Source organism: Squalius cephalus (genome assembly GCF_949319135.1).
Source record: "Squalius cephalus genome assembly, chromosome: 15".
Lineage (NCBI taxonomy): Eukaryota > Metazoa > Chordata > Actinopteri > Cypriniformes > Leuciscidae > Squalius > Squalius cephalus.
Genome location: NC_137136.1, coordinates 35,911,753 through 35,936,056, shown reverse-complemented (window position 1 = coordinate 35,936,056; position 24,304 = coordinate 35,911,753). Strand labels below are relative to the sequence as shown.

At 45.7% G+C, this 24,304-nt stretch overlaps 1 protein-coding gene across 3 annotated transcripts; it reads left to right on the top strand.

Moving 5' to 3' along the window:
• Window positions 1-23,262, top strand: popdc1 (popeye domain cAMP effector 1). 3 transcript variants are annotated; one of them, XR_013823729.1, is made up of 11 exons: window positions 1-660; window positions 1,476-1,692; window positions 5,566-5,690; window positions 6,277-6,464; window positions 6,554-6,662; window positions 7,655-7,822; window positions 9,011-9,152; window positions 12,653-13,414; window positions 19,916-20,053; window positions 20,154-20,345; window positions 20,423-21,122. XR_013823729.1 is itself a non-coding variant. In XM_079895092.1 (9 exons), the coding sequence occupies exons 2-8, from the start codon at window positions 1,485-1,487 to the stop codon at window positions 12,673-12,675; spliced, it is 963 nt and encodes a 320-aa protein (XP_079751218.1). In that variant the 5' UTR covers window positions 1-660; window positions 1,476-1,484; the 3' UTR covers window positions 12,676-12,681; window positions 21,514-23,262. The 3 variants fall into 3 exon arrangements, 2 of the variants coding, with proteins under 2 accessions (XP_079751218.1, XP_079751217.1); XM_079895092.1 differs by lacking the exons at window positions 19,916-20,053; window positions 20,154-20,345; window positions 20,423-21,122 and adding an exon at window positions 21,514-23,262 and having other exon boundaries at window positions 12,653-12,681; XM_079895091.1 differs by lacking the exons at window positions 12,653-13,414; window positions 19,916-20,053; window positions 20,154-20,345; window positions 20,423-21,122 and adding an exon at window positions 21,514-22,318.
• The last annotated feature ends 1,042 nt before the right edge of the window (window positions 23,263-24,304 follow it).

The window sequence follows — 24,304 nt, the reverse complement described above, 5'->3', positions numbered from 1 at the left end:
TCTCTATTTTAAGGCATGAAGAATTGTTTTTCAAGGAAAAAACTTTAAATATGTCATTCTGGTGATCAAAGACGAGTTTTATGGGATGCACTTGGGATGTTTTCCCCCAAAAATATTGTTTTATTTAATTGAATGATCAGAAATCAAAGTTAGAACCATCACGAGAATCAACTGTTCTGGAGGAGAAGTGGTTGAGCATTGTGTGTCTGTGTCTGTGGAAACGCTGTGTTTGGGTGGATGAGAGATTCACTTTCAGCATTTAGCTGAATATATATTATAAGCTCTCATATTAATTTCCTCTGTATTATCACTACATCATCTAACGTCCGTCATATGAAACAGAACACTGTTATTGACCTGAGATTGTTCTGTTTCTGGGGGAGTGTGTGGGGGTTAGTAGTATGTGTGTGTGTGTGTGTGTGTGTGTGTGTGTAAATCAGATTAGATAAACCTATTAAATAGTGTATTGAGGAAAAACAGACGCCCTCTAGCGGTGGAGTTGCGTGCACGCGCAGAGGAGTGGCCGCTTGGTTTGTGCCCATTTTAAGTCAATGCCTGTCATTGCGCTCCTCACACACACACACACACGCACAGTCTGTTATCTTCTGCTGGACATTCCTCCAGACTGCGCACATATTACAGCTTCAACCGACAACTCCGGTGAGTAGACAATACTGTAATTAATATATAATAACGTATTTTAAAGTGCCATCGATGTATTTTTTAACTGGAGCTGTGTGAGATTCACACGGAGTACAGCAGATACACGTGTGTGTCCGTAGAAAGTTGACTGGAGGTCACTGACTGACTGCAAATCTCCTGGATAGTTCTGTGCGCGTTCTCGGTTTGTGACTTTTCAGTGTTTTCACGTCACTAACTATTGCGGAGCGCAGACTTACATTTATAGCATAGAGAACAATTTAACATGAAACGCACACTCTTGTATAATATTCATTACTTCAATGAGCTCATTGTTTCTGCCTTAAATTATTACATGTTTAAATTAATACATTTTTAGCTAACTGTGATTTTGTACATTTCTGAAATACATAACTTTGTAGTTTTTCAGTTTCTTCTGACAACAGATCACTGTAAATTGTAAAGTGGACTCATTTTCTGTAAAGCTGCTTTGAAATGATGTGTATTGTGAAAAGCGTGATACAAATAAATGTGAATTAAGTTGAATAAAAGTAGCACCTTAGATGCAACAAAACCTCTTCTGTAAGGAACCATTCTGTCGTGTTTTTTGCTTTATGAATGTGTCAGTTGTAAATATATATATGTGTTATTCACGTAAGATAAATGTTTGTGAATTTGAATCAATTTAGATCAAGCAACGAGAACCATTTGACATGAAACACACACTCCTGTGTAGTAAAATGCACCATAAAGCCTCTTCTGTAAGGAACCATTCTGCGTGTTTTGTGCTGTGTGCATGTGTGAGCTGTAACAGTTTTCCTGCATCTCCTCTTCAGCTCGAGAGAATGTCCGTGTCTCTGTCCTACACTTCATCTCCACTGCTCTCCAGCGTGCCCGTGCTCCCCGGTGACGCGAACGCCACGTCATGCCAGGACTGGGACCAGTCTCATCACCTGCTCTTCCACCTGGCCCACCTGAGCCTCGGAGTGGGTCTGCTGATCCCCACCACCCTCACACTGCACATGATCCTGCTCAGACTGCTGCTGATCACGGGTACAGCGCACGCTCGTGCACACACACTACAACACTGCAGTTTCAACTGCGCGCTCCCGTGCATCTATCCATGATAAAAGTGCATCTTTCCATCATAAAAGTGCATCTATCCATGATAAAGTGCATCTATCCATCATAAAAGTGCATCTATCATCATAAAAGTGCATCTATCCATGATAAAAGTGCATCTATCCATCATAAAAGTGCATCTGTCATCATAAAAGTGCATCTATCCATCATAAAAGTGCATCTATCCATGATAAAAGTGCATCTGTCCATCATAAAAGTGCATCTATCCATCATAAAAGTGCATCTATCCATGATAAAAGTGCATCTGTCCATCATAAAAGTGCATCTGTCCATGATAAAAGTGCTTCTATCCATCATTAATTTTACAATACAAAATTAATTTGTATTTAATTAAATTAAAAAAAAAGTGTAATTCCTATGCAAGCTTTGCAGTTCCCTTTCGAGGGAACTCGAACTGCGTCGATAAGACACTTTGGGGAACGCCCTTAGCGTAGCGGCTCTGAAGCATGAATGAAACTAAGCCAATCTTGATGGATGATCTTAAAATGATGAGCAGCGAACGTCGAAATCGTTTTCGATTTTTCCCTCCGCTTCAGTGTATCGAAAACGAGACGAAAATGGCTGTCTCCCCCGTGGAGGGACAGGGAGAATCACTCCTCCGCGGAGCCCTCAGGAAATCGATGTTTGTATCCAGTGTCAAGTGCGCTTCGGGACACATCGGTTTTCAGCGAATGCACGCTGCAGTGCCCGCCCAAAAGGCTTGCGGCCAGGCAGTGTTCGCATCCGCACATCGCCACGGAAACTGTTTTTGATTATTCCCAGCCGGTCCTCTGCTTCAGGGTGTCGAGAACGAAACCGAAAGAGCCTCCCCTCTGGGGAGCCCTCAGGAAATGTCTGTATCCCGCCGTAAAGTGCGCTTCGGGACACATCGGTTTCCAGCGAACGCACGCTGCTCTGTCTGCCCCACAGGCTTGCGGCCAGGCAGCGCTCGCGTCCGCACATCGAGAATCGCTTCGACCAAACCCTGCCGGAGAGCCGCTTCAGGGGATTGAGAGCGAATCTCGAATAATCCCCGAATTCAGTCTTGAGAGGCTGGTTCCCTTAGTAGAATATTTCAAAGCGGCAAGACCTGCCAAATATTTCTCCTTGGGTCCTGCACACAATGGGCAGTTCGATTTAGCCCACCCATATTCAACGGGTGGGTGTGGAATGCAGCCGACCCAGTGCAGGGTCGGGTACTGGAACAGGAAGTAAACTCCCTGCTGGTAAAAAAGGCCATAGAGTGTGTTCCTCTGCCAGACAGTTCGCTGAGGCTTCAAAAAGGGTTGTCAGGGTGCTAAATCATATCAACGACTGGCTTATTATGGCCCAGTCACAAGAGCTGGCAGTTCGGCATTGAGATGTCGTCCTTGCCCACATCCAGAACCTGGGGTTTAGGCTCAACACGAAAAAAAGCGTGTTGGCACCAGCCCAGAGAACCACGTTCCTGAGAGCGGCGTGGGACTTGGTCACGATGCGGGCACAATTGTCTCCTGCACGGATCGAGTCCATCCTGGCCACGGTGACCAGTATACATTTTCAGAGAGTGTTAGGGCTCATGGCAGCAGCGTCCAACGTCATTCCATTCGGTCTGCTGCACATGAGGGCCATGCAGTGGTGGTTCCCTGAGGGGGAACCCGTTCCGCATGATCAGGGTTACGCGCAGATGCCTTCATTCCCTATTCCCTATGTGGAAAAAAAGCTTGGTTTCTGTCCCAAGGCCCCGTGCTGGGAGCATCATGTCGCTGGAAATCCTCTTCGACAGACGCCTCCCTCACGGGCTGGGGCGCGGTCATGGATGGCAGGGCTCTGAGGAGCTTCCTCCCAGACCTCAGGGGTCACCATGTAGACAATGTGTCGGTGTTCTCCTACTTGATTCATCAGAGGGTTCTGAGATCGCGCCCTCTATCCAGATTGGCGCATCAGATCCTCCTGTGGTCCCAGGGGAAATTGTTATCTCTCAGAGCAATGCACGTCCCAGGGGACCAGAATCAGTGAGCAGACATCCTGTCGAGGCAGGGGCTGAGGCCCGGGGAATGGAGACTTCACACTGAGGTGATGAAGCTGATTTGCGTGAGGTTCGGCTCAGTGGAAGTGGATTTGTTCGCGTCTCGAGGGACGTCCCACTGTCCACTGTGGCTTTCTCTCACCCATCCAGCCCCATAGGGTTTGGATGCCATAGTACAGACGTGGCCGAGGCTACGCCTGTACGCTTTCCCCCGATCGCTCTGCGGGAGTTCTGGAGAGTTCAGGAGTTCTGGAGAGGGTCCGTTGAGACGGGATCAGCCTACTTCTAGTTGCCCCATACTGGCTGGCCCAGGTATGGTTTTCATTATAGCACTCAAGGCAGGCCAGCCTTGGCAGATCCCTCTGAGGAGGGACCTGTTTCCACAGGCCGGGGGCTCAATATTCACCCTCGACCAGATCTGTGGAAACTTTGGGCCTGGCCCCTGAGGGGCCTCAGTACCTAGAGGTTGGCCTGTTGGCTGGAGTGGTTGAGACCATACTCAGTTCCAGAGCTCCTTCCACGAGGAGATTGTATGGCCTAAAGTGGAATGTGTTTCCACTTGGTGTAGAGAGCGTGAGGTGGACCCAGTTAAGTGCCCGGTTGGCTTCAGTGCTGGAGCTCCTCCAAGATTGCCTCTCGGCCCGTCTTACCTCGTCCACACTCAAGGTGTACGTGGCTGCCATTGCGGCTTTCCACGCTCCTCTGGGTGATGGGCCTCTGGGTAGATATCGGCTTGTCGTACATTTCCTCCGTGGGGCTCGTACCGGAGTTCCCACATGGGACCTAGCAGTGGTTCTTGAAGGACTGGAGTCGGCTGAGGCCAAGAACCTTCCCTCAAGGTAGCTTTTTTATTAGCTTATACTTCTCTGAGGAGAGTAGGAGATCTTCAGGTGCTCTCTATATCTCATGGGTGCCTGGAGTTTTCTCCAGGCGACATTAAGGCTATCTTGCATCCCAGTCCGGGCAATGTGCCTAAGTGCCATTAAATGTGGCACGGCCTACAGTTCAGCAGGCTTTTCATCCTCCACCTCACGTGACAGCAGATGAAGAAAGACTTCATTTACTCTGCCCTGTCAGAGCTCAAGATTTATGTCAAGAGGTCTTCATGGCAGAAGTCAGACCAGTTGCTGGTGTGCTTCGGGTTGCCCAAGAAGGGGCTTCCCGCATCCAAACAGACCATCAGTAACTGGGTCGTTCAGGCTATCTCTATGGCCTATCAGGTGCGCAGCTTGCCTTCACCTTTGGCCGTGAGGGCTCATTCAACCAGAGGCATGGCGTCCTCTAGAGCCCTCATTTCAGGGGCCCCCGATCCAAAAAGTGTGCGATGCAGCAGGATGGGCCACCCCTCATACATTCATCGGATTCTATAGCCTGGACATTCCTTCTACGCCAGGCCTCGTCCTAAGTGTGCCTGTGTGCAGCTTCACACTGGGACAGTCAGGGCTCGTTGTGGCATAGTGGGTACTCGACTGTAACCCTTGTTCCCTGAGAAAGGGAACGAGAACTGCGTCCCTCCGCCACGCCTTCCCCTGCCTGGGAGCGACTTGCTTCATCGCAGAAGGTAACTCTGTTGTGTGCCGGCGTCCCTTTATAGCTTCTGTGTATGCCGTCACACGTTACGTCATGACGCAACACCAATCAAGATTGGCTTAGTTTCATTCATGCTTCAGAGCCTCTACGCTAAGCGCGTTCCCCAAAGTGTCTTATCGACGCAGTTTTCGTTCCCTTTCTCAGGTTTCTCAGAGCACATGTGGCGAGGTTGAGATGTTCTCTGATCATGTGATCTGTGATCTCAGGCTGTTCCCTGCTCATCGCCTGGGCCGCGCTGTACAGATGCACACTGGATGTGATGGTGTGGAACGTGGTTTTCCTGCTGGTCAACTTCATGCACTTCTTCTTTCTGCTTTATAAACGCAGACCGGTGAGTTCAGGCTGGATATCACTGATACACTCGCGCCTCTTTATCCTGTCACATTATATTTATTAATAAATGAGGTATTATTCGAAAGCTTAAACCCTCAGTATTCATCCTGTAAACACTGTTTTGAAATCGGACATTGAGAGTGCATGCGTTCACTGTTAGAATTACTCCACAATTCAAGATATACAGGGATTTTCCCCAATGAGAAATTAATTAATTAATTCTGCTAAACTCAATATAGATGTTTGTAGATGTAGATGATGCAAACTCTGAATCAACATGCACCAATACTACATTTTTCTAAATGTCATAATCATTTGTTAAACAAGTATTCATTGAGCTCATTGTTACTACATTAAATTATTATATTGTTTAAATCAATACCTTTTTCGCTAACTGTGATTTGTATATGTACATTTCTGATACATATACATAACTTAGACAGTTTCCTCTGATAACAGATCACTGTAAATTGTAATGTGGACTCGTGCATTTTCTGTAAAGCTGTTTTGAAACGATGTGTATTGTGAAAAGCGCGATACAATTAAATGTGAGTTGAGTGTTTGTCTGTGCTGTTTAACTCCAGATTAAGATCGACAGGGAGCTGAAGTCGGTGTACAAGCGCATGTTCGAGCCTCTACACGTACGAGAAGCTCTGTTTCAGAGACTCACGGGCCAGTTCTGCACCATCCAGACCCTGAAGAAGAGCCAGATCTACGCGGCGGAAGACAAGACGTCTGTGGACGAGCGCCTCAGCATTCTCCTCAAGGGAAAGTACGTGCTTTACTTCCCCACGAGTGGAGATCTCCTGTAATACTGTGTGTTGCATGACTTATGACCACGTTTATGCACTCGACACACAGGATGAAGGTTTCGTACCGCGGTCATTTCTTGCATAACATTTACACCAATGCCTTCATCGACTCTCCTGAGTTCAGGTCCACGCAGTTGAACAGGGGTGAGAGGTTTCAGGTAAGAGTGATATTTATACATAATATTCATTGAATATGTGCTTCTTGTTATTACCACAGCATTTGGCATAGTTACAGTAAAACCAAAAATTATTGATAATTTGTTATATTTTTCTACTAGTGTGTGCAGGACACTATAGTTCAGTTGTGTAAGTGAGGAGAGCAAAATAGTAAAAATAGTACGTAAACTGTGACATATTATACACAATAATTCTTCATACCTAGACTACCAGTAAAAATCTGGGGCCAGAAATGATTGGGACACTTTGAGCTGATCATGTTTTGCTGAAGTGTGTTTTCTTTAATTGCTAATGCTCTTTTTACACACAGACTGAACACAATGAAGCATTGCTTGGTGATTGGTTGAGCTAAACTGGTATTATCTAATTGTGTAGTTAAATTTAACAGCTGACAGATATTCAACATAATTCATGTGTGAGACAGTCTAACAGAAGGACGGACAAAACCAGTCAAATATCAACTGAGTTCATAACTCTGAGTTCTGCTCATATTTTATTACCATTTTTTAAACTATAGTGAATAAACTGTGATTATGTGAGAAATGTTGAAGGTGTCTGAATACATTTTGGTTTGACTGTATCATATTGCATAATATACTGTATATTGTAAAAGAACCCAGACAGCAACATGGTGTCGGCCCACATCTGGTGGAATCCACATGTTCCAGATATGGGCCGACACTATATATATATATACATATGTGACGATATCACATTCCTGACATTTCTGGTCATTTTGAGGAAGAGGAAACTAATATCAGTGTTCGTACAGATGCTGTAAAATACAATTCCTGGACTTTCAAGGACTTTAAATAATTCAAGCTCTTTTTAAGTACCTTTTTTTATAAATATAGTTGTTTTCAATGGTTTTCCAGGACTTCAATTTCAAAAAGTCAAATTTAAGCACTTTAAGCACCTTGTACAAACCCTGTAATACACACTCTCTATAATGATCTGTCATGTGACTATCCAGGTGACGATCAGTGCTGAGGAAAACTGCAAGATCCTGTGCTGGTCGAGGGAGCGTCTGACGTACTTCCTGGAGTCCGAGTCGTTTCTGAACGAGGTTTTCCGGTACCTCATCGGCAAAGACATCACCAACAAGCTCTACTCGCTCAATGATCCAACCCTGAGCGACAAGGTCAGGATTCAGTGACTCTCGACTGGTCAAACGTTTGGCATAATACAGATGTTTTTAAAAAAACTTTTTTTTTAAAAAGGTCTCTTCTTCTGATTTATTTGATAAAAAATACAGTAAAAATGTTAAAGTATATACATGTAAAAAAGTAAAACAGCTGTTTTCTATGTCATATCAGCTACATACAATTATAATGAGAACATTATATATAATTGTGTGTTTGGGTCATGGCTTTAAATGGTGAGACTTTTGTTTTTGTAATCAGGCGCTCAAAAATTACATAAAAATCTGAATTTAGATTTATTGGCCAATACATTGGTTATCGGCCTTTAAATATAAAGAATTAGCGGTGGTTATCGGTATCGGACAAAATGTTCATATCGGTCCCTAGCATCCCTAGGTCCCTCATTTTCAAAGAACTGGTTTTCAGAGAACATTCAGAAATAGCGTTTTCATAAAATGTTTTCAATGCATACTTGTTACCCAGACAGCATCATAGTGTCGGCCCAGATCCGGCACGCATGCCATCCACATGTACCAGATGTGGGCCGGATCTGGGCCGACACTATAGCCGCGTTTCCACCGAAATTACCCGGAACAGTTTGTCCCAGGAACTGTTTTCCCCCAGAACTGTCACTGTCTGCGTTTCCACCCAGGTCTAAAGTACCGAGAAGATTAGGCAAATTAGTCCGGTGACATAGGACTGTTACTTTACAGTTCCCACTGGATTTATCCTCTGAATTTAAGCTTAATAAAGTCTGAACCTCGTCGTCGGTCCATCTGTCGTATTTTTTAAACTCCATTCTTGATTCGAATAGCAGACGACTGGTGCTGCACGCGCCGCAACAGATTAAAAAAAAATGGTGGTTGAAATTAGATGCTGCGTGTAGTCAACCAATCAAAATGCGGCATGAGCTCAACCAATCGGCATGTTCAGTGCCCAAGCCCCACCCCTGAAAGCTCCTGAACTTTGAAAAAGTACTTCCTCACAGGGGGAAATATTTACCCAGAACTTCATTTAGACCCTGCGGTGTACACACACCGAGAAGCAGCCCAAAGTCCCTAGTTCCTGGGAAAGTTCCTGCGGTGGAAACGCGGCTTATGTTGCTGTGTGGGTTGGTGTGTGTGTCAGCTGGGTTGGTGTGTGTGTGTCAGCTGGGTTTAACTGAAGTGATGCTGACTGTACCATAGGCTGTGAAGAAGATGGACCGCCAGCCGAGCCTGTGCTCTCAGCTCTCCATGATGCAGATGAGGAACAGTATGGCGAGCACCAGCGACACCGACGACGTGCTCAACCAGATCCTGCGAGGCGGGTCCACCGGATCCTCACTGCGTAAGTCTCTCGCGCTACAGGATCATCACTAACCGCTGGATTTCAAGCACTAACCACGAGGGTTGGGGATCGAAAATCGATTACAATTCTGGAATTGGATACTTGTTATACAATTAACATTTCGATTCCTTGGTGAGCATTTCAATATGACTTTAAACAATTTAAGCGTGAGACGACTCGCTGTTTTCATGTGTATCAGTATACTGGATCTGTGCAGCTCTTAAAGTGACAGCAGCCTAACATTCCTGCTCTATAATAACACTAATCAAACAACACAAGACAGACAAAATTCACTCGTTCTTCACTGAATAACTTTTGTTACTACATTTGTAATGTATTTTTTTACTTATAAACTGCAGTGTTATTTTACATTTGATTCCAGTTTCTACCTGAAAATCTTAAAACACTATTTATTTCAATCGTATCTTTGTTCAGTTGTATCTATTTGTTGCGATTGCTAATTTTTTACTTACTTTCATTACTGAGTGTTTACCGTATTTTCCGGACTATAAGTCGCTCCGGAGTGTAAGTCGCATCAGTTAAAAAATGAAGTGGAAAAAAACATATATAAGTCGCACTGGACTATTTACGTCGCATTTATTCATACATTTATTTCACAAAATCCAAGAACAGACATTTAATCTGGAACGGCAAGTTATTCCACTACACAACAGCACACAGAACAACAGGCTGAACGGGTGACTGGTATGTTAACGTAACACATTAACAGTTGTTCAGCTACACAACAGCATAAAGAACATATACATGTGAGGCTGAATAGCCTAAATTAACACAAGCCAGCGAGTCCAACAAGCAAGTTCCCGGTAAGCAAGTTCACCAAGCTCCCGATCTCACTCCACATCACTGAATCCACTGAATTCTCCATCCTCGGTGTCGCTTCTGAACAAGGATGGGATTTTCTTTTTGGGGGCATTTTGTTTGTTTTCAGTCTTTCTCAGTTGTCTTTAAAGGTCCTGTATTATGCCCCTTTTCACAAGATGTATGATCCTCAAAAGATCCCCTTCTTCTCATCTGCTTGTATGTATCCATTATTAATAGCCTACAAGTCTGCTGTTTCGGACCAGGTCCGAATGATGATCAAACATATACTGATGAGTTTAATAAAGTTTATTGTACATCACACAAAAGATGAGTACATAAACGAATTTCGGTAGAGTTGAGGGACCATTTTCTTTAAAAACAAAATAATTCCACCTCGTCTTCAGCGGCTGCCTCAGATTTCGGTAGTAAATAGAGAGAGCTATGTGGATTAATACATCCAGCCACACAACACCTACAACGTCTCATCTATGGCTGTGAACTCGATCAGGGCGGGTCAAAACAAAGGTGATTTGACTCGGGATGAAAATAACAGCGTCTCGACGACATGGCGACAAACGTGTATTCCTTTTTTGTGTATTCCTGTGGGTGGAGGTTAGTCAAGAAACAGTTCTAGTGACGTCATTAAAGAAGGAAGTAGAGGGATGTAGTCCAAATCAACCGTTCACTGTAGTCGACTTCTGTTAAATAAAATATCTCGCTTGGCATTGAACTTTGAGCTTTATAATTTTACAGATATTATTTATACTCTAACAACAACATTACACACTAACTAAAGTTTGAAACATGGGATCACGAAGAACGGGACCTTTAAGTTAATGTTTCAGTGAACAGTTTTTCAGTTTTCAGTTGTTTTCAGTGAAACTGTTCAGGGCTACAGGAGAGCATAGAGCGCCCTCTGGCGGCTGTAGACGGACATGTTTTCTCTTGGTTCTTGTCAGTCAGTATGAATTCATTTTGATATATAAGTCGCAGAACCAGCCAAACTCTGAAAAAAAGTGTGACTTATAGTCCGGAAAATACGGTACTTGTCTTAATGCTAATAATGCTTGATATTTATATTAATTCGGCTAGTTGTTCTTCTATGGTATTTTTAAATCCTTGTGTAAGTGTTCTCTAGCCTGTAGATTTGTGTTCATGATAATCAGCTACAATTAAAAGTTTTGCAATAAGACTAAACGTGAATGATATTGAAGTTGTTGTTTTCCTTCCTTATTGGAATCGGAATCTTTCAAATTAAAGCGATACCCAACCCCACTAACCACTGTGTGCCCTGACATTAGACCCTTCATGCCCACAAACGCTGATATAACACAACACACGTCTCTGTCATAAACCTCTCTAGCGTTCGTCCTCATCTCCTCTGAACTGCATCTGTGCCAGTGAGAGCTCATAGAGATACACGTGTGGAGCGGACTACTTGAGCGTTTGATATAATACATCTCAATTATTTACGGTTATGTATATTTTCAATGCACTTGTAGTCATCGAGTTCAATAAACGCAAACTAAAAGGAGTGTCTGCAAGAAGATTTAAAAAATGTTGACATTTTCAGAGACAAGAAAAGAGATATTTTGATGATTACTGTGTGCAGAATTTTCCCAACTCAACGAAACATGAGGTTTTAATCCCACAAAGTCAGTCGTCTAAACTAGTGTGAGACCTGATGAATCAGATCAGTATGAACATTTATTTATTTGTATTAAATATTTTAATCACTATTCTGTCATTTTTTTCATTGCTCAAAAAATTTCAGTAATATTCAAAGTAGTTGCCTGTCATTCTCCTCTACGCTGTGTGTGTGTTACTGTTTAAGATGAATTAAATACTAACATCATTACATTTATTTAAGGCACGTACCACGTATCAATTCATTCAACTATTTTAAAAGACTGGAATAAAAGCACCAGCGCACACAAGCAATCCTTCTTTATTAGTCAAATTCATTTAAAAAGTTAAACTCAACAGGTATGAGATATGATCAAGAGAAAAACACTGTTAATGAGCAGACGAGCACTGAACTGATGCAGGATAGTGGCGAAATATAGTTATTTATTATTCAGATTGCACAATTGTAAAGAAAATATATATTTAAGGGACATTTCAGCAGGCTCCAGATAATTCATGTCAAGGCAGAGAACATTATTATTTATTTTATTCAATTGGCAGCCATACAACATACTCGATTCACATTTATTTGTATCGCGCTTTTCACAAACACATGATTTCAAAGCTGCTTTACAGAAAATGCATGAGTCCATATTACAATTTACAGTGATCTGTTATCAGAGGAAACTGTCTAAGTTATGTATTTCAGAAATGTACAAAATCACTGTTTAAATTAATACATTATTAGCTAACTATGTAATAATTTAAAGCAGAAACAATGAGCGTATTGAAGTAATGAATACTTGTTTGTTAACAAATGATTATGACATTTAGAAGAATGTAGCGTTGGTGCATGTTGATTCAGATATTAAACAGTAATAATCTGCGTTCTCATGTATGTATGCGCTGAACGCTGTTGCCGGAAACCCCCGAGATGTAATGAGTACAACGCAGAAGTAGTTGTGCAAGTAGTCCATTGCACTGGTGTGATGAGTGTGTGAGTGTGTGCTGTGGGCGAATCCCTGATGTCTCTCCTCCTGTTCCTCCTCTAGCTGTGACCTCAGATCGGGCCTGACGGGCTGTAAGATGGTTTCTCTTTTATCTCACTGTCTTTCTCTTCCTCAACCCCAACAAAAAATGACCCAGTTGTCATTTTGAAACATAACCAGAAAGTAGATTAATCCCTCTAGTGCTCAGAACACTTCTGATAACCAGAGCTGTGATGAAGTTAACCTTTAACACTCGGCAAACTGCATTTGATTTTCCCAATAACATCATGCCACAGTTTCACCTGAATTCATCTGGTCATGTTATAATGAGCACGACACACACGTGTTATATGTAAATAGGTAGTTTCATGTCTTTTCTATCACTCTCTTTTTTTCAATTCACATCAGTCCTTCATGTCCATATGTTTATTTATGAGTATGATGAGGGATAATGTCCAGTCGGCTGCTCCTGGTCACTGTCAGGTTTCCACCAGCTGACTGTACGTGTCCTTCCACATGTATAGAGTCGAGGTTTGCACACCCCTTTTGTTTTCTATGTTTATAAAGCCCTTACAGATTTAATTTAGATTTACACCCAAATTTTTCAAGCAAACACAAAGTTTCCTGGTGAACACAAAAGCTTTAAAAAATAATACAATATATTTTTTCCAACACCATGTCCCATTACGGTTTGATACAGTGCAATAGGTATTTAATAGATATGATAATGTTCATATATTTTGTCATGGCAGACTAGATATACAAGATATACATATTATCCACCAACAAAGCAGAGGACAAACAAGCATGAACACAATACAAAACGTTTCGGTTACTCACGTAACCTCTGTTCTCTCTAGAAGAGGGAACGAGTATTGCGTAGTTGCTACGCTACGGGAAAGCCTTTCTTTCTCGAGATACTGAAGCCAAAAATTATCCTTAATTTTTATAATCTTGTCAACGCAGTGCGGCAGCCTGCAGACCTAGGGCGAGCTACTAGCGTGCCCATTGGCTGCCCTGCGGCAACTGCAGCAGCCTACCGCTGAGCCCTTGGCGTGACATCACGACGCTTAATGCGTCACAGCCCGCGAAAAGGGGTGTGGCTTGGCGTATATAAACAGGGCTCGGAGGCTGCTTCTCTGGTTTCTGTCGCATGAAGCGAAATGAGCTCGTGGCGCGAGCACGGCGGGCTACGCAATACTCGTTCCCTCTTCTAGAGAGAACAGAGGTTACGTGAGTAACCGAAACGTTCTCTTACGAGAGGTTCTCTCGTATTGCGTAGTTGCTACGCTACGGGAACGCCCTTGTCAAAGCCGTGCGCGCCCAGCATCCACTGAATGAGTCCCAGGGAGAGCCCGGGGAACGTGATAGCAGAGAGCCGGGCGGCCCAAAGAGGGCTAGTGCCGTACATAAGCACACACTAGGGGGTTAGGAGCGGCACGGCCGGTCCGAACTGACAATTCCCTGCATAGTGCAGCTCAACCAGTAGAGCTAAATCACTCACCGTAGCCCGCGCATAGATAGTGGGCCGGCATACGCGAGACTTAGACTGATAACACTTTCGCCTGCAAGGCGGGAACATCCAGGTTGTAAAACCTAACAAATGTGGAGGGGGAGGCCCAGCCTGCCGCTGCACAAATGTCATGAATGGGAATCCCGCTGGACCACGCCCACGACGAGGCCATGCCTCTGGTGGAGTGAGCTCGAATGCCCAATGGGCACTGCAGGTCTTTAGACGCATAAGCCACAGCAATAGCGTCCACTATCCATCTGGACAGGCTGTGTTTCGAGGCGGCGAGACCCTTGGTGCGCCCACCAAACGAAACAAAGAGCTGTTCCGAGCGCCTGAAAGCGGCGGACCGTGAAATGTAGTTTCTCAACGCCCTGACCGGGCAGAGGAGATTACTATCGGCCTCGCTGCCGTGCGTTGGCAGGGCTGAGAGGGAAATGACCTGTGCTCTGAAGGGAGTGCCCAAAATTTTGGGAACGTACCCATGCCTCGGTCTGAGAATGACTTTGGAGTCATTAGGTCCGAACTCGAGGCACACGGCGTTAATAGATAACGCGTGAAGGTCTCCCACTCGTTTGACTGAAGACAGTGCTATCAGAAAAACGGTTTTGAGCGTGAGGTATTTCATATCCACAGTTTCCAAGGGTTCGAAGGGATGCGCTCTCAGGGCCTCCAAGACCAGAGAAAGATCCCACATAGGAACCGAGGGGGGTCGCGGGGGGTTCATCCTCCTGGCTCCCCTAAGGAAGCGGATGACGAACTCGTTCCTTCCTAATGCGCGGCCCCGCTCTGAAACAGAGAGCGCTGAAATGGCCGCAACATAGACTTTGAGCGTGGAGGGGGACCTGCCCGCGTCCAGTAGCTCTTGAAGGAAACACAGTATTCGCGATACCCCACATGTCTGTGGATCGAGCCCCTTAGCAGTGCACCATCTGTTAAACACTGACCATTTCGACATGTAGAGCCGCCTCGTAGAGGGGATGATCGTGTTCATGACCCCGTCTGGCAGATCAGCGTGTAATCGTTGAGGCTCCACGCATGCAGAGACCAGCGCTCTGGATGGGGATGCCATATCGAGCCGCGGGCTTGAGAGAGAAGGTCTCTCTTCACCGGTATCGGCCAGGGGGCTGAGTCTGCCAGCTGTATTAGATCCGGGAACCAAGCTTGGTTCTCCCAGCATGGGGCTATGAGGAGCACTGAGTGGCGCGCTTCCCTGATTCTCTCGATGACCTGAGGCAGCAGAGAGACCGGGGGAAAAGCGTACAACGGGCCGCTGGGCCAGGTCTGGGCCAGCGCGTCCTCGTTCTTCGAGAAGAACTCTGGGCAATGAGCGTTGTCTTTTGACGCAAAAAGGTCGACTTTCGCTTTGCCGAAACGGCGCCACAGTGACTGGACTGTTTGGGGGTGTAGAGACCACTCCCCAGGGGGAACGTTGTCCCTGGACAGTCTGTCGGGACCCTCGTTCAGGTGGCCAGGCACATGCGCGGCTCTCAGCGAGCGCAGAAGGTGCTGAGCCCACACGAGGAGGCGTTCCGCCAGGGTGCAGAGCGTCTTTGATCTGACACCGCCCTGGCGATTCACATAGGCCACTACCGATGTATTGTCCGTGCGGACTAGAACATGGTGACCGTGGAGGAATGGGAGGAAGTGTTTGAGCGCTTTCTCGACCGCGAGCATCTCTAGACAGTTTATGTGTAGGAGATTCTCCTGGTCTGACCAGCGGCCATAGACCGGTCTGCCTTCGAAGAGCGCTCCCCAACCTAGGTTGGAAGCGTCTGTCGAGACAACTTTCCGGTGTGAAATCACTCCCATAGTCACTCCCGTGAGATACCATTCGGCTGCCAGCCAGGGCTGCAGGGCTGAAATGCAGCCCTGATTCACTCTGACTCGCAAGCCGCCGGCCGCCCAGGCTCGGTGGGGCACGCGCGCTTTCAGCCAGCGTTGAAGCGGGCGCATGCGCAGTAAGCCCAGCTGGAGCGCTGCTGCAGCTGAGGCCATATGCCCCAAGATACGCTGGAATGTCCTCAGCAGAACCCGGCTGCCTATTTGGAGGGATGCGGCGAGGAGGCGGATGCGGCGCGCGCGCTGCTCCGACAGTCTGGCCGTCATAGCCACCGAGTCCAGTTCTATTCCAAGAAAGGAAATTGACTGACGGGGCGATAGCGAGCTCTTGGTCCAGTTGACCGAGAGACCCAGCTCCTCCAGATGGCTGAGAAGCGCTGTTCTGTGAGACACAAGTTCCGTCTCTGACTGCGCTAGAATAAGCCAATCGTCCAGATAATTCAGTATTCGCATTCCCTGTTTTCTCAGGGGAGCGAGGGCCGTGTCCATGCATTTCGTAAATGTAAGGGGTGCCAAAGACAGGCCGAAGGGCAGGACTGTGTACTGATATACTCGACCGTTGAAGGCGAATCTCAAGAATGGCCTGTGACGGGGAGTTATCTGGATCTGAAAGTATGCGTCTTTTAGATCGAGAGAGATAAACCAGTCTCCTGGGCGAATCTGCGCGAGGATTTTTCTGGTTGTGATCATTTTGAACGGCCGTCTCATGAGGGCTTTGTTCAGATGTCTCAGATCTAAAATAGGTCTTAACGCTCCGTCCTTCTTGGGTACGAGGAAGTAGCGGCTGTAAAAGCCCGACTCGCTCAGAGAAGGATGAACCTGTTCTATAGCCCCTTCGCGCAGCAGCTTCGCTATTTCTGCTTGAAGCAGGTGCGCAGCTTCTGAACTCACTCTCGTCTCCGTCTGTGCTGTAAAGCGCGGAGGGCGACGAGCGAATTGAAGCGAATAGCCGTGTTTTATAGTATTCAGCACCCATTCTGACGCGCCCTGAATCGCTTCCCATGCTTCCGCATGCATAGCTAGGGGTCGAATGGTCTCTGGGTTCAGATCGCCGCGCTGCGCGGGATGGGGAACCTGTATCAGATAGGATGGAGCGGCGTGCGCGCCGCTGGTGCTCGAACACGGGGGCTGGTAAACAGTATTGGCCGACTGAACAGCATTCAGTAGCTCGGTCCCATCGGATGGAGCGTGATTTGCTGTCAAACATCCCAGGCGCGAGAGTGGCGTGGGGATTATAATGTCTAAAAGTGAGTGCGCGTGCTCGTGAGCGGGCGCAGAGTTTACACTTATGACATGGCCAGTGTTTGGGAGCTTTAGAGGGTCTGTGACCCAAGGTAACTGACTGGCAGAGCGAGCAGCGGGTAGGTGTGAGCACAAGGTTGTGGGCACATTTTCTACACTTAATACTCGAGCGGCTTGCGTCCGCTTCATGAGAGAGCGCTCTGTGCGCGTTACCATGGGGACCCTGTTTGTGTGAAGCAGTGAGCACATGGGAGTGGGCACATTTTCTACACTTATAATACTCTCGGCCTGAGCCGTTGTTGCCCGGGGTAACCGAGTGGCAGAGCGAGTTACGGGTAGATGTGAGCACAGAGTTGTGGGCACATTTACTACACTTAGTACTCGAGCGGTGTGTGACCGCTTTATGAGAGAGCGCTCTGAACGCGTTACCATGGGGACCGTGTTTGTGTGAAGCAGTGAGCACGTGGGAGTGGGCACATTTTCTACACTTACAACACCTTCGGCCGGAGCCGGAAAACCCGAATTTACACTCTTTCTGAGATTTATTTGGGCCGCCGTAAAAACGGCGTTTGTGTGCAGGCGAGCGAGTGGTATTACTGGCTCGTTGGCTGCGGTGTAAGCTGCTGCAGTAGCCTGTACTGAGGGGACTGACAGAGCTGGGCGTTTTGATGGCGGTCCGGCCACAGCGGGACTCAGCCATCTTTTCCTCCCTGCGGGTGCTAGGAGGACTTCGCGGGCTCAGACTTCAGCGTTATCTTGGGACGCGGACCCCGGGGGGGCGGCGGTCTGTGACGGCTGGTTGAGCGCGACCTAGGGCGGCCGCCCTGGCGTCGCTGCGAAGCAGTTGGCGGCCGAGACGAGCGCTGTGTGGAGCTGCGCGCAGGAGGCTGAGCTTGAGAGCGGCCTGCGGCTGGGCTCGAGCGGCGGGGCAGGAAGAGATTCATAGCCTGCGACGCCTTCTGTACTTCAGAGAAGCGGTCCACAATCCCGCTGACCGCAGGGCCGAAGAGGCCAGTGGGCGAGAGCGGGGCGTTGAGGAAAACAGCGCGTTCTGACTCACTCATATCCGCCAGCGTCAACCATAAGTGTCTGTCGATGACGGTGAGCGCGGCCATAGATCTGCCGATGGCTTGTGCAGCGGTCTTGGTAGCGCGGAGCGAAAGGTCCGTCGCGCTGCGCAGATCTGTTAAGGCTGTGTGATCCGGGCCCTTCTCGTCCAATTCGCGGAGGAGGTCGGCTTGCAGGATCTGGAGAACAGCCATCGAGTGCAGGGCGGAAGCAGCTTGGCCGGAGGCGGCGAATGCGCGGCCGGCGAGAGCTGATGTGGTCCTGCAGGCTTTGGACGGCAGGGCAGACTTTGAGCGCCATCTAGCAGACGGCGGGCAAAGGTGCGTTGCCACCGCTTCCTCAACGGAAGGGATGCCGGTATAGCCTTTCTCGGCGGCCCCGTCCACCTGGGAGAGGGCCGAGGAGACAGACGAGCGGAGTCTAGCGGAGAAGGGCGCGTTCCACGACTTCGATAGCTCCGCGTGGAGCTCGGGCAGGAAGGGTGCTGACCTAGAGGCTGGCGCTTGGCGGCGGCTAGGCAGAAAACACCCGTCGAGTCGGTTCGGCGCGGGCTCCTTGGGTGGGGACCAGTCTAATCCCAGTCGGTCGACCGCTTTGGTGAGGAGGCGGATAAGCTCCGCGTCGACACTGGAGCGGGACCTGCCAGACTCTGGAGTCGAGGAGGCGGAGCGGTGAGAGCCCGACCACTCCTCGCTGTCCGAAGCACGCAGAGAGCAGCTGTCAGCAGCGTCATCTGCTTCATCCCCTGAGGCGACGGCAGTGCAGGCAGTGGCCGGCCGCTGCGCGTCGGTGAAGGGCGGGGGAGAAGGAGAGAGCGAGGCTCGCGGGAGGGGCTCCGGCGAGCGCTCAGCTATAACCACCGGCTCGGGAGGCCTTTGAGAGCGGCGTTTCTTCTTTCGTGGCCCTGAAGAGGCAGCCGGGGAAGGTGGAGGATCATCAAACATGGCGAGTCGAGCCCGCAGGGTCGACATCGGCAAGTCCTCACACTGTTCGCAGCCGCCCGTGGAGAGGGCGCGGGCTGCGTGGTCGAAGCCCAGGCAGAGAGCGCAGACCACGTGGCGGTCTCCGTCGCTGAGCGAGGCTCTGCACGAGCCACAGGATGAGCGAGGCATTTGCAACAACGCCTCGCGCTCTTTTAGATGCAAAGTGTGTCGCGGGGCGAACACACAAACACATACAACACAGAGCAGTAAAAGGATATATTCGCCGGATAGCGAAGCAGGCAGGGAAAGCTGAAGGCGGCCGGCGTCCTCAGGCTGAGATCCTCGGCGTGCTGGTCGCTTGATTCGACGGCGGCTTCCTCAGAGAGCAGCGATGCGAAGAGCTTCGCTGAAAAGACAGAAATCAGAGAAGCAGCCTCCGAGCCCTGTTTATATACGCCAAGCCACACCCCTTTTCGCGGGCTGTGACGCATTAAGCGCACCAAGCGCGCTCATTGGTCGTGATGTCACGCCAAGGGCTCAGCGGTAGGCTGCTGCAGTTGCCGCAGGGCAGCCAATGGGCACGCTAGTAAGCTTGCCCTAGGTCTGCAGGCTGCCGCACTGCGTTGACAAGATTATAAAAATTAAGGATAATTTTTGGCTTCAGTATCTCGAGAAAGAAAGGCTTTCCCGTAGCGTAGCAACTACGCAATACGAGAGAACCTCTCGTAAGAGAACACACAGAACACACAGATCACGCACTGCTAAAACACACAGAACACACAGCCTGATCCAGTCCAAAACTAGTTTTGTTGGAAATACATATAAATGCACAAATCTACTAATTGTAAACAAATACATGATTAGATCGCAATATTTAGGGTTCATCGGATTGGATTCATTCCAATTGACGAAAATTAGAGCATGTAAAGATGCCTTATACCTGAGCTGATATGTGTGGCATGATGGGATATGATGGCAGAATACGACCTCCTACCAGAAAAAAAAATCTTTAAAAATCTTCAGAGCCCATGAATATAAAACTGCACTGAGGCTCTTGTTCATGTTTTACCATTAAATAGACACTGGGTTCATGGTTTCTCCAGTTCAGCTTTGGCTAGTGACAAACAATCCAACCGATTTCTTGAATATATAACATAAAAACGCCTTGTTTGCTGAACTCGTGTGATTTAACCAGGAGTGCGTTTCCTAAAACAGGGTTCGTACAGATGCTGTAAAACCAAATTCCAGGACTTTCAGGGAAAGGGACTACTGTTTTTCCCCAAGGACTACGATCAGAGATCTCACTTATCAAACAATCTCTTTCTTTATTATCTATTAAATTCTAAAAAAGTGGTACAAATAAAGTGCAGCACATGCAATTTTTCCCCCTTGAATATATGATTGACTTGAAGAATAAAAGCTGTATCATATATTTGCATGAATAAAGATATTTATATGAGCAATATCACACTCATAGCCATGCGAAATGCCTCTATATCTATATCAGACGGGCTCCAGCGTTAATTTAGTGTGAAAAGATTGTTTTATCAATAAAATTTTAAATACATTGCCCAATATATTGTCTTTCAATAATCCCAGCACTTTTCAAGTACTTATTCATAAAAATGGCTGTTTTCAAGGGTTTTCCAGGACTTCAGTTGCCAAAAGTCAAGCACTTTAAGCACTTTGTACGACCCCTGCCAAAAGCATTGTTAGCCAACTACGGTTGCAAGCTCTGTCGTTACTAACATACTGTAGTTTAATGTCTCCTGAAGACACAGTTCCAACGAACATTCGCAAGAGTGTGAAAGGGGTGTGTAAACTAATGCACAATAAAAGCATGCATTTCAGACTTTATTAATCAATGTCACTATAAAAATACTGCCATGGTCACACTAGACTTTGGGCACGCAGAATTTCTTCAGACACTCCAATAAATTAAACATATAATAAATAATAATTTAAATAAAAAATATCTTCTCCACTTGCCTGTAATGTAATGCTATAAATGAGCAGGTCAGCGTTCTCCGATCTCCCGCGTTCACATGCGTATGAATGGAAGTCAGCAGAACAAGAAGTGTAGTGTGATATATAACATGCACAGTGTATTTAACAGAGTGGTATCTTTATTGTTTGAGTGATTTGTATTCACATTACTGTGATGATATTGTTGCGCTGTGGAAACAGTTAATACCCTTAAGAGAATGATACGTTTTGCCTCCATATGACTTCATAATAAAACATTACACTTCAATCTTAATATGTAACCAGATACTTTTATTATGAAATAACGTTGAACATTGACAACTAGTGTTGTGTTTCTCTCTTTCTCTCTCCAGAGAAAAATCCTCTGCCAAAAACATCCACGACTATGAAGCCAATAGAAGAAGGATTGGAAGATGATGTGTTCGAGTCTGAATCCCCCAACACTCGCCCGAGAGAAGACGTGTGACGCGCTTCATCACCTCACGCTCTCAGACTTTCGCGCTTCACTGTGCGTTCTATAGAAATGAATGGAAAATGCATTGAAAAAGAAAATAATTGAGGCTCACGCTCAGATTACACTCTTCTCTCAGAGTTTTTCTAGTATTACAGAATTGACATTGGATACTAACACATTTAATATAATATAGTCCTGAGCATTTTAAATGAAACTGCTGTCAGATATATTTTGACAACATTTTGGAGAACAGAAATATCTTTACCATTTTTAAAGCAGACCTATTCTGCCCTTTAACAAAGTCTTGATGTTGTTTTCAGGCTCTACTAGAGCAGGTTTTCCTGCTGTAATGTTGATTATTCTCCTCATATTCTCCATTGTTGCGGCTCCTCTCTTCCCAGTCTGTCAGGAACGCTCTGTTCACTTCCTGTCTCTATGAAGCCCTTCCTTCTGAAAAGCACACTGTGCTCTGATTGGTCGGCTGGAGCAGTGTGTTGTGATTGGTCAAGCGCTTTGAGTGTGTTTGGGAAATGCCCCGCCCCTTACCATAACCGTCAGTTTAACACACTACTAACTAACTCAACCAGGCCCCGCCCCTTTATTCTGCTAATTAATTATTTAAACGAGGAATATTGTGACGTGTTCGTTCCCGGAAGAAACTCAAGACGACAATGGAGGCGTTTCAGGAGTTCAGAAACACTGACACTGATATAGAGAAGAACTGGAGCTTTTTCATGATCACACAGCAACATCACACACTAAACACAGATGAACATGAATATACAGCAGAATAGTGCTTATTAAATTATTCAGAACAGGATTTAGGAATCTTTTTTTAATGATGTTTTTATTTGCTGAGACAGTGAGTTAACTACAATATGCTAACTGTGTGATTAAATGTGGGGGAGCAGAAACACAAGCTTTTCCTCTTAATAAATGTATCAAGTTTTCTTACGAGAGCTTATTCAGTGAAATAATGAATTAGATGCAGCTTTACAGGGATGGTAAAAAAATATTTCAAAACGTTCATAGCTGTATTAATGTACATGTAGAGCTCAACAGTGTTGACTCCTTCCATCTGTAAGATTTACATTTCTCTGATAGTTTTCATGCACATACACCATGTCATGTTTTCTTGTGTGACACGTTAACAGTCAATATTATGTTAAATTGAATTGTATTAAGACACTTTAGCAAATACGTGGATTTTCTCACAGCAGTTTAAATTAGTACATTTGAATGTATTGTATAATGAAGTAAATCAAGAATAGGTCACATAGAGTTAAGCAATGATGAAGTGTCACATAGGGTTTATTGAATGTCTGGTTAGAAGCTAAATGTTTTTTTTCTCTGTGATAATTGTGTAATGTGTGTTGTTAAAGTCATAAAGATTCTTGAAAACACTTTTTTAAATTAAAGTTTGACACTATGGACATGTTTCGTTATTTCAAGGAATAGAAAAAAAAATATTCAAAGAAACAGTGCTTAATTATTCAAGCAGAAGATGACTTATTGATAATTGTTCTCATTTTAAGAAAAATTTAATATTGCATTTTATTGTTTCTCATTACTATTGATGAACATCAGATATACTGTAATAATTCCCGTGTACACTGTGCTGTCAATTAAAATTACCTTATAATTACCTAAATATGATGCCTCGCACACCAGAATCATTCATAGATGCGTCGGATAAAAGTCCAATATGAACTCGAAAAATATATTAATCTCACACACTATTCACACTTGCGTCATATCAAAATATCCCTTTAACTGCTCGACCAAATGGTTGAGCACATTTTGAGTCACTACATTTTATTGAGAGGAGTACCTAACTTATCTCGAGCTGATTGAGCCATCTCTACCACCTGGTTGAGGTATGTTATGCCAAAAAAATCCACTAGATGTCACAGTGTCAATCAACAGCACTTGTCACAACACTTCTTCTAACATGGATGTCAGAATCACTCCTGCCATATGAACTGTTTTTGGTGAAATTTTGCAAGGTAACCATTTTTTTTTTTTTTACATATTACACTGTAAGAGCCCTTACTTTACAAAATTATGTTAATTGGTGCCATGAAAAAACTTTAGTATGTTTTTAATAATTTTTCAAAAACGTGCTCAACCAAACGGTTGATTTGTCACAATATGGTAAACGTAGAAAAGCTATGCTAATGTTTTCAGATCATCCATTTCTGCAGTCAGAATGGATTATTTGCTGAGAAATATAAACTTCTGATCATTCATAGCTATGAATATGACACAGCTGTTGTTATTTCTTTATGAATATACTGTGATAATTTCTTATGTATTTTTTTGCCACTTTTGGATATTTTTTTAAGTTAATATAATGAATTCATAGAATTAATGTGTGGAAATCATAATTATCAGAGGTAATTCTTAAATGACAAATGCTGGTGTACTAACATTGCTAAAATCCGCCACGTCCGTTGCCGAGGGGTGTGGAGGAACTCAACGGGAGGAAGAATGGCGCACATATCCAGTCCATAGGAGGCGCAGCAAGCCGACACTTCGAGCAGGGCTTACGGTGTTGACTGGCTTCTATTGTTGACTGGTTTGCCGCCTGGTCCCAAAAGGGAGTAGTAGGAGCCTTGGCCACATATCCGGGGATTCAGGATGACGTGAGAGTTGGCCGGCCTGAATTCCAGGCACGATTCGTCAACCAA

Coding starts and splice junctions, on each gene's coding strand:
- popdc1 (XM_079895091.1), top strand. CDS start 1,485: ATGTCCGTGTCTCTGTCCTACACTTCATCTCCACTGCTCTCCAGCGTG. Junction 1,693..5,565: donor CAGACTGCTGCTGATCACGG/GTACAGCGCACG, acceptor CTGTGATCTCAG/GCTGTTCCCTGCTCATCGCC. Junction 6,465..6,553: donor AGCATTCTCCTCAAGGGAAA/GTACGTGCTTTA, acceptor CTCGACACACAG/GATGAAGGTTTCGTACCGCG.